The sequence below is a fragment of the Buceros rhinoceros genome, unplaced genomic scaffold (genome assembly GCF_000710305.1).
Source record: "Buceros rhinoceros silvestris isolate BGI_N320 unplaced genomic scaffold, ASM71030v1 scaffold2207, whole genome shotgun sequence".
In the NCBI taxonomy this organism is placed as follows: Eukaryota; Metazoa; Chordata; class Aves; order Bucerotiformes; family Bucerotidae; genus Buceros; species Buceros rhinoceros.
This window is the reverse complement of record NW_010423754.1, coordinates 44,708-54,038: the sequence shown is the minus strand read 5'-3', so window position 1 is coordinate 54,038 and position 9,331 is coordinate 44,708. Positions and strand designations below refer to the sequence as shown.

Here is a 9,331-nt window from a genome sequence, read left to right as displayed (position 1 = left end):
CTGAAGGAATAGATCAAAAAAATTTAATCTCAGATTGCCTTTTTTTCTTTCTTTCTTTCTTTCTTTTTTTTTTTTTTTTTTTAAACTGAGAATTCCTGAAAGCTTTTAATTCCCAGCTGGACTTCAGGCCAAGACTGGGTTGGGTTGGGATGCAGCCAGAGACTTTGAGAACAGTTGCTCTCCTGAGATTCCTGGGATTTATGATCAATACACCATGAAGCAAATGGGAGAGGTTTGGCACAATCAAATCAGATCTTAAATTTAACAGTGGCAGATCCTAATGAATAGTGAGTGATCTGCCCAAAATCTGGAGCCCGCTTCTTTGTTCAGTTTATTTAACTTGTGATATGTTATTTATTAGATTTGCCCAACAGCTGTTTCCACAAGCTGCAGGACTCTGTTCCTTGAAAAATCATTCCTGAAGTGATTGAGGCATGGCAGCGTTTGCCATGTGAGTCCACAGTGAAATGATAACAATACCAAGTTCCCATGTTTTGGGATGTTTTCTGCAGGGAGCTGAAGTGCAAGATCAACCAGGAGAGCAGCAAGAGAGAGTTCCTGACAAATCAGTCCCACCTCAATGAAACCCACTGCTTCCACTGCCTCCAGCCCTTCAAGTTCCTGCTCAACAGCAAGAGGCAGTGCCTAGACTGCCGCTTCTACACCTGCAAGAACTGCAGCCGCTACAACAAGAAGGAGCAAGGCTGGGTCTGTGATCCCTGCCGCCTCTCCAGGTACCGCTCAAGCCATGGAGGGTGAGGGGCAAGGTGAGCCTCGGGGCTGAGGTTAAAGAAGAGACCACCATACGCAGCATCCCTTTATGCTGGTTAGAAACTGATTACAGTGGGTGGTTAAAAAACAGGCTGTGTTTTTGTTAAGATGTGGTTTCTGGGAGAGGGTCTGGTCACTATGAGGGTGGCTGGACTGGCTCATCTGTATGTGCATCCTCTCTCTGGGCAGGATCGTGAAGATCGGTTCCCTGGAGTGGTATTACGAACACGTGCGATCCCGTTTCAAGAGGTTTGGAAGTGCCAAAGTGCTGCAGTCCCTCTATGGAAGGCTGCAGCCCGGGCAGGGGCTGAACTCCGCGTTCCTGGGTAAGGAGGAGTGCTGGGGTTTCTCCTGTCCTGCTGCACACGGGGCATCTGTGCAGCACCATGTTGGGATGCACCAAGGGAGGAACATCAGCACTGATGCTGCTCTGAGTTCTGTGTGGTTTCAAGACCATTCAAAACATCCTGGGGAGGCAGCAGATGTTCAGAGTTGTGCATTCATACTGAGAGCTGCAGAGCAGAAGTTCTTGGTGGATTTTTTTTTCCTCTTAAGGTTTACACAGGTTTGGGAATATCTCATGCTTAGTTCTGAAAGTCACACAACCTGTATTCAGATATTGGTCTGATAGTGCATAAACATATGCCAACAGCTGTTGTTAATACACTAATATTTACCGAGTAGCTGCTAGTAGCCATTCATACAGCTCCTGCACTGCTTTGCCTATTGCCTTTGAAAACCGGTGTGGGGTTTATGTCCATCGTGAGGAGCCACAGAAAATTTTGCACAAACCCATAGACATAAACTGATTCAAATGGCCTAATCATTCTTTTATCCAGACCACTTGTAGCAGAAATATCAGAAAGCGTGGAGGGTAGTGGCACTGAATATAAAATTAATGAACTGAGAGACAAATTGTGTGGTATTCAGGGTGGAAATGCATCAGACCACACAGAAGGGAAAATGGTAGTGGCACTGAATATAAAATTAATGAACTGAGAGACAAATTGTGTGGTATTCAGGGTGGAAATGCAGTAGTGGCACTGAATATAAAATTAATGAACTGAGAGACAAATTGTGTGGTATTCAGGGTGGAAATGCAGTAGTGGCACTGAATATAAAATTAATGAACTGAGAGACAAATTGTGTGGTATTCAGGGTGGAAATGCATCAGACCACACAGAAGGGAAAATCCAAGAGAAAACCAACCCAAGCATGAGGATAACAGTGCTTTATGCTGCTTTAAATTGAGATTCTGATGCCTTTTTTGAAAAGAGATGATTTTGTGGTTATTTGTTGTTGATGTATCTCTGGTTGGGGGGGTGGGGGGGTACAGCAGAATGACATGAGACCATTGCATTTTGTGTGGCCACCTGCTGTTAGCTGCACCTTCCCTTGCTGCTGCACTCCCAAGTGTGTTGTACCAGGACTGTGGAAGTGGTGGCACCAACCTCTTTGACTTTTAAAAGTCAAGTCTTGTTTCTAAGTGCCTGTTTTGTTCTCTCTAAAGAGCTTTTTTGATGACTGAGCCTTGTGATGGCTAGAGAATGAGAACTCCAGTGAACTATAGCTCTGAGGCTTGTTCTCTGTGAGGTACCTAGAGAAAATGCGTTTATTTATTTTTCCCACCATTTTTCTTCTCAATTAGGTCTTCATGACAGAGTTTACAGCCTGCCAGACATTAACAGTAAGTAAAAAAAAGAATCGCAGCATGTGGTTTGCAGTTCAAGAGAGGTTTCCCATGCCTTTTTCTCTTCACACCCTCTGGCTTCAGAGCACTTCAGTGCAGTTTAGTGTGGCTGGGCCAAGAAAGACACATCTCCACTGCAGAGGGGGTGGACTAATGATCACGTCTTGCACTGCGGTACACCTGGGGTCTCCAAGGGTAGACTCAGATACAACAGTGCTTTTAGTTACATGCAGAACTTGAAGCTTGCAGTGCTCATCACCTCAACCCACCTGTCACACGCTTAAGGCTGGCCATATTCTTAAGGAACCCACTGAATTTGGGACTTCAGGACACGCTCCTTAGGAGCCCTTGCAGGAAAGGTTTACTGCTCCTTGCCATCTGATACAGGAAAGAGCATTTTGCCTACCTTGTCTTTGGACTTTTTCTGGCATTTGTGCTGTTCCCAATGTACTGCTGTGCTTGGCGGTGACCTGGGTACAGAGGTGGGACACAGAAAGGAGTGGGTCACTGACAGATAGCAGAGCTGGCTGATGGGAACTAAGAACAGTAGAAGCAGAGCTGTGTTGGGCTGAGCTGTAATGCCTTCAAACATTGGAGTCACCCGGGTGGACCTCGGGGAGTTCTCTGTGGTGCAGGTGCACTGCGGTGATCACTTCCACATCTGTGGTGGTGCACATCTGGCAGGGAAAGCAATGAGAGGCCAGCCAAGCTTTTGCGAGATCAAGTGCAAAGAGTGGGTATCTGCAGTGCTGCCTGGGAACTATGCCCCAAATTGCTTCTACCGTACAGACCTCAGACTGTGGTCACTGCATGTCAGCTGAAGCACTGGGACTACCTTAAGGTGTTCCTGTTCCTTTCTCATCTTTTTTTTTCCTTCCTTTTACTTGCACCACCTACTGCCATGGGGCAGTATGCAGGAAAAAAAAAAAAATTGTGAGGTGTTTATAATCTGGACCTTTTCACTCCATAGATATGTAAGATATATGGCCCCATCTACAGGTACACTGGTGTGGCCACCACGGTGGGGACTTACCTCCCTCAGAAACAGAGTTGAGGAGCTGCCCATACACAGCATGCCATTGTCTCTCCTCCAGGTGAATGCCAGCTCCTCACCAGTGGTGACATTGGGGACAACAGCGATGATGAAGATGATGTCCTTCACGGAGCTGAAGCAGAATGCTACAGCAGAGTAAGCATTTCATTCTGGGGTCTCTTCTGCCTCACTCTGTGCCCTCAGCTGCTGCTGGCCTGCTGGCGGTGGTGGTGCTGGTTTTCTATCCCATGTTCAGAACTGGGCCTTGCTCTCTGTTTTCCTTCTCTGAGATAAGCTCCTCTCCCAGTTTGTGCAGAAACAATCAAGTCAGTAAAATGACAAATACTTCTCTTCTGGCAAAAAAGACCCACTCCTGTTCCCAGCTCCTACCCGTATAAGAACCCACTTGTTTTTCTACTAGAAGAAGAGGAACCTGGTAGTGTAACAAAGCAGAGCTGGGTTCATGACTGTATCGAGTTATCTCCAGGGTTTATCCGGGACTATGTGTACAGGTTAAGAACCTTCATGGGAAGTGAATTTGTCCCTGCAGCATGTGTGTACTCTGCTGGTGTGTTTGAAATGCTGACACCGTTACATACGTGCTGATACATATGTACCACCCCAGCCTGCGGCTACAGGTATGTGCTGCATTCTGATCTCCTTTTGAAGACTCACAGGCTTGTCCAAGCTGCTCCAAGCCAGCTGATGACCTCCCAGATATCCAGGGAGATCTGCCCACAGCATCCTTTCTCTAAAGACTAAGACTCACAGGCTTGTCCAAGCTGCTCCAAGTCAGCTGATGACCTCCCAAATATCCAGGGAGCTCTGCCCACAGCATCCTTTCTCTAAAGACAGGGAGATGCTTCAGGGCTTGAAAGCATCTCCTGAGTCTCTCCCTGAGCTGTAACCCAGCTCAGCTTTCCCATAGTGCCTTTATAAACTAGAAGAGAGCTTCCCACTGGCTGTTCATGGCCACAGTCCTGAGCCAGAAACTGTGGAAATCAGGAACTCACTTTTCCTTGACTCCAGCATAAGCACATGCTGCCCTGTGTAACCGGCTCTCTGCAAGCAAGACAATGTTGGACCCAAATGTTCTCTGCAAAAAGCAGAGGCCTTGCTTTGAGCTATGCAAACTCAAGAAAACTATGGAGACAAGGGCCCTCTCTCCCCCTTTCTTCAAGGTCAACTGTGGTTTATGCTGAATTTTCCTTTCTTGCACTTCTTATGCTGACTAAGATGCGCAAGACAAAGCGCCTGCTGTCTGTCCATCCCTTTGATTTTGAACTGGACTCGGAATACTCTGCTCAGTCTCGCCGCCAGTCTGTGCAGCTCTCTCCAGCAGCCAGCAGCCCGGATGCTTTCCAGGTACTGGGAATGTGCTGGGGGGTTCCTTTCCTCTCTTCTTCCTTCTCCAAGCTACCTCTGCTAACTCTTCCTTCAGCTATCAGAACCTTCTTCTAGCTGATATTGAGAGGCAATGCTGCCAATCCTAGCTCCCCATAGCCCTGCCTTCTACCTCTTCTTCCATTTGAAGTACTTTGCCTCAGGCCAAGTCAGGAGTAGGACAGGTGACTGAGGCCAGGATGAGTGGTAAGATGAGACAGCAAGAGCTTCTCTGGCCTTCTCTCAGCAGATTTCTTTGCTCTCTGCAGACACCGGGTTTTGTGTGTTGTCCCAAGGCTATGAGACATCCCAGTTTCAGTGAGCTTTTGGAGGTTCGGTACTTGAGGGATGAAATGAAACCAGACTCCTCTTTCATCACCCCATCAAGTTCAGGGCTGGTTTTGCCATTTGGTGGCCCTGGGGAGACATGGCCAGCCAGCAGCTTCATGGGGCAAGCAACTTCTGTGAGATTGAGAAAGTGAATCCCACAAAGCCCGTGTGATTCAAGCGATGGCAACTGTGGGGTGGGTGGGGTCCCGCATCAGTCAGAGGGGAGAACATGGGGAGAGCAAGAAATGTATAAACCCTGGTTATTTCTACACAGGAGTCTTAGTGTTGGGAGCTCCTGACCAGGAGTAGGATCCACAAACAGCTCCAGCATCAGCAACTGCAATGAGCTGTGTCCTGTGACCCCACCAAGGGCTGGGAGTCAGCCATCCCCCGCTTCCAGCTCGGGGGAGGAATACAGACAGGGCTGCCCTGGATGCGGCAAAAGGTCTTTCATCCTGCAACGCTTCACATCAAGCTTTCTGGGCTGCTTCTGTTTCCCTTTCCTGTTGAAATTTCACTTTTAAAACATTAAACAGCTCCTTCTTCCTTCTAATGATACCATAATACTTTAAATTCTACTCCTGGAAAGAAGTAGGATAGTCCTGAGGCTTTGAAAAAAAAAAAAAAAAAACCAGTCCACACAGTTCCATGTAAATTGATGTGTATTTGGGGCAAGCAAATGAATCCATTCTTTCTTTATCTAAGCCCATCTTTATACATCAGAATTCAATGTGAGTCTAGGGAGGGCTGGTCTCTGTCGAGATCATCCACATTTGGTTTATTGTTTGCAGATTATTTGCGGGGCAGGAGGTGGCTATCGTTCAGGTAATGACCAGGCATGGTGTTTGAAAAGACCAGAGCTTCTCGCAGCCCAGCTGAAGGGCCTCTGTGCCTAGCTCCTGTAAAAACTAGCAGTGCCCTCTGGCAGCGATGAGAAGTACTGCTCAGGGTTCATCAGCAAGGTAAAGACGTCTTTAAACTGGATTATTAGGAACTGGCATTATAAAAGGTCAATCTAGGCATGTACTGGAGGATAAAGGTAGGAGCTGTTCGTGAAGGTTAGCAGAGTCAAGGGGTCCTTGTGGGCAGCTGCTCAGCAGCAACCCTTATCTCTCAGTCCTTCCCAGATTTCCCCAACTCAGCCGAAGATGCTTCCCAGGAGTCCAGGATCGCGGATGCCGATCTGGTCTTCCACCACGTCCTGCAAGAACAAGGACCAGGTGTGAGCCCTCCAGAGCAGCAGTTCAGCACAGAGGTTCGACTCACTGTCAATTCACGGAGAAGGAGCCTGGAAAGAAATGCAAAACCTGGTAGGTGTCTCTTGCCAAGGCTCCTCTTGCACCCTTTTGGGAACAAGTGGCTGTAAGAGTTGGACCAAAAGGGAAGTATCTTTGATTTTCTTTTTTTAACAACCTCAAAGCCACTACAAGGCTGGAGGGTCAAGACAAAATATCCATCTGCAAAGTAATTTTTCTCAAGAAAGAATCAGATGAAGTTGTTTAGTTTTAATGGGCTTCTCTTGTTCCCAACCAACCCATTTCTCATAGTCAGAGGGGTTGTTCTTAAGGTGTCCATTCCTTTCACACCTACTGGTCTTGTCCAGGGTAGAAACTAGATCCAGTCAAATGAACACTACTAGAAATAGCAGGATGCGTTTCCTTCTGCAGACAGTAGTAGATGAATTCAACTCCTTGCCAGAGGTTGTCGTGGGTGCTTTAAGTTTTAAGGGATCTTGAACTGGAGTAAGACTGGTCAAGAACTGGAGGCAGGCACTGCGGGTTGCTACGTAACAGCCTTGTAGGTGGGCAGGGTGCGCTGGCAGGCTACATGATCTGTGGCTTCATGAGTCTACAAATACCCTAGCAAATGACAATGCAGAATTTCATAAAGTCACAGAATACCAAGCTGAAAGGATCGTTTTCTCTCACTGTTTCCGTCTCATTTGAAATTCTCCTTTAAAAAGGAGAATTCTTACTCTTTTAAATGCTCCATCCTAGACTAGCACCTCTCCAGCTTGAGCTAAACATCTTCCAGCACCTGGACAACACATGAAGGGCAGTGCCCATGCCTGGGCTCCAACAAAATTGAAAAAGCAAGAGCAGTTTTTGGTGAGGGGCCTGGCTGTTTGGGGCATAAGAGAGCAAGGATGATGCTCCTCGCACCCAATGCTATCTCTGTAGGACCCTGCTAGCCTAAGGACTGTGTGGAGATGGACCTGCAACTTGGTCCAGTGTAGCCATCTTTAACCTTGGTCTCTCTTGCGGAAGTATCTCCTGCCAAAGGATAGAAAGTAGGATCAGAAGAAGTGCCTTATTATTTGCTTGTCTTAAGGATGGGTCCGATGTCCAGGGAGGACCTCAAGTACCTTTGTATCTCTTGTACCCTTGTGCTGAAGCCTTCTTTCTCCAAAGGCAGCTCCTGGAACGAGCAGCCCCGGTCCCGGTATTCTGCAGATATGGACACCTCTGACGAGGATGTGAAGGGAGCCCTGTTCCCTGCCTACCCACCCCATCACACGAAACGCCGGAGCAGAGCCTCCTCCCAGGAGAATGTCAGCCACTCTGGGAATCAGGTACCAAACAGCTGTTGAACCTCTTGTGAGACCAAGTCTGTGTCCAAGACTTTCTTGCCATAAATGGTGTCTGCAAGGTGGAGGATGGTTTGGAGAAGAAGAGTCAGTGATGGCAAACTGGGGTGCAGTCATAGCAATCCCCTGACCGGGGTGGATGTGGAACCCTGGTGTGCCCTAGGTATCCACACAACTGCTGCCCGTTGTGCACAGGGGTGGCTTGGTGCCCATGATTCCTATTTGCAAGTTCAAGAGGGAGCAGCGTGGGTCCCAGATCTCAGTGTACATGATGTCCCTCCTCCTCTTCAGCTAAGGAACTGAAGAAGCTGGGGGTGTAGCCAATTTGCATTGACAGAGCAAAACAGCAGGTCTGTGGCATGACCTCAGAGCTAGTTCATCTAGATGTCACATGGCTGAATGGCACCAACAAGAGGAATGCACATGTCCTGTCCTGCCCTATGTGGTGTGAGGGATCTGCCAAGGTGGTCATGAAATGGGAGCAGAACTGAGACCTGGAAAGGTGCATTTCACAGAATCACAGACTGGTGGGGGTTAGAAGGGACTTCTGTATATCATTTAGTCCAACCCCTGCTAGAGCAGGGTCACCCAGAGCAGGGTGCCAGGGTCACGTCCAGGCAGGTTTGGAACCTCTCCAGAGAAGGAGACTCCACAACCTCTCTGGGCAGCCATTCCAGGGCTTTGCCACCCTCAAAGTAAAGATGTTTCTCCTCATGTTTAGATGGAACTTCCTATGTTCTAGTTTGTGCCTGTTGCCCCTTGACCTATTGCTGGGTACCACTGAGAAGATTCTGGACCTTCCAGTTTAAGGCTCCTTCATTCATTAAGATATGTGAGAATAGACATTTCTCTGCCCTTTTAGGATGATGCAGAAGTCCTCTGGAGCTCTGTGCTTCCTCTCCCAGGTCCTCCTTCCAGCTCTTCCACTTCTGCAGTCATGGCAGAATGAAAATCAGGCACTGCTTGGTGCTCACTCTGCCCATGCTGCTCTTGCAGTAACAAGCCTGCCTTCATTGCTGTTAATTTTCCATCTTGTCCTTATTAATCTGCGAGTTACAGTTTTCTGTGTCCCCAAAAAGGCCTTTTTCAATTGAATGTGCCGGTGCTTTATGATCAGACGTAGGCTTGGAGATGGATATTTAATAAGCACCAAGACCCTTTTCTTTCTTTGCAGTGTGTAGTGTTCCTGCCCCAGTAAGACTGGGTCAGGACGACATGTCACGTATCTCTCCCACATGATGATAAAAGGGGTAACAGTCTAGAGAAAGGTGTCAAAAAAGGCTGTGAGCTCGTGTTTTAATTATCAAGCAAGGACTTGCAGTTCCTGATTCCACCTTTGTGAACGGTGGGTGGTAATTCACCCCTCAGACCTCTCGAGCAGCAAAATGTAGAGTGGTGTTTGGCTACAGATACATGTGGAGAAGCAGCTGCCAGTCTCTGTTCACAGCTGGTAATTTTGTGCATCCTGGCATCCCTTTGTGTAATCAGTGGGGGAATCAATAACCACAACCACCCCTCAGCACCACACTTAGTGTGC

At 47.8% G+C, this 9,331-nt stretch overlaps 1 protein-coding gene across 1 annotated transcript in view; it reads left to right on the top strand.

The window, feature by feature from the left end:
• Positions 1–434: 434 nt before the first annotated feature.
• Positions 435–9,331, top strand: part of MLPH (melanophilin) — a 23,401-nt gene continuing 14,504 nt past the window's right edge. The window contains exons 1-8 of the mRNA XM_010140502.1: positions 435–451; positions 513–734; positions 961–1,097; positions 2,420–2,458; positions 3,556–3,650; positions 4,731–4,859; positions 6,325–6,517; positions 7,619–7,779. Of these exons, the coding sequence (XP_010138804.1) occupies positions 435–451; positions 513–734; positions 961–1,097; positions 2,420–2,458; positions 3,556–3,650; positions 4,731–4,859; positions 6,325–6,517; positions 7,619–7,779 (993 nt within the window). The remainder of the gene's footprint in view (positions 452–512; positions 735–960; positions 1,098–2,419; positions 2,459–3,555; positions 3,651–4,730; positions 4,860–6,324; positions 6,518–7,618; positions 7,780–9,331) is intronic.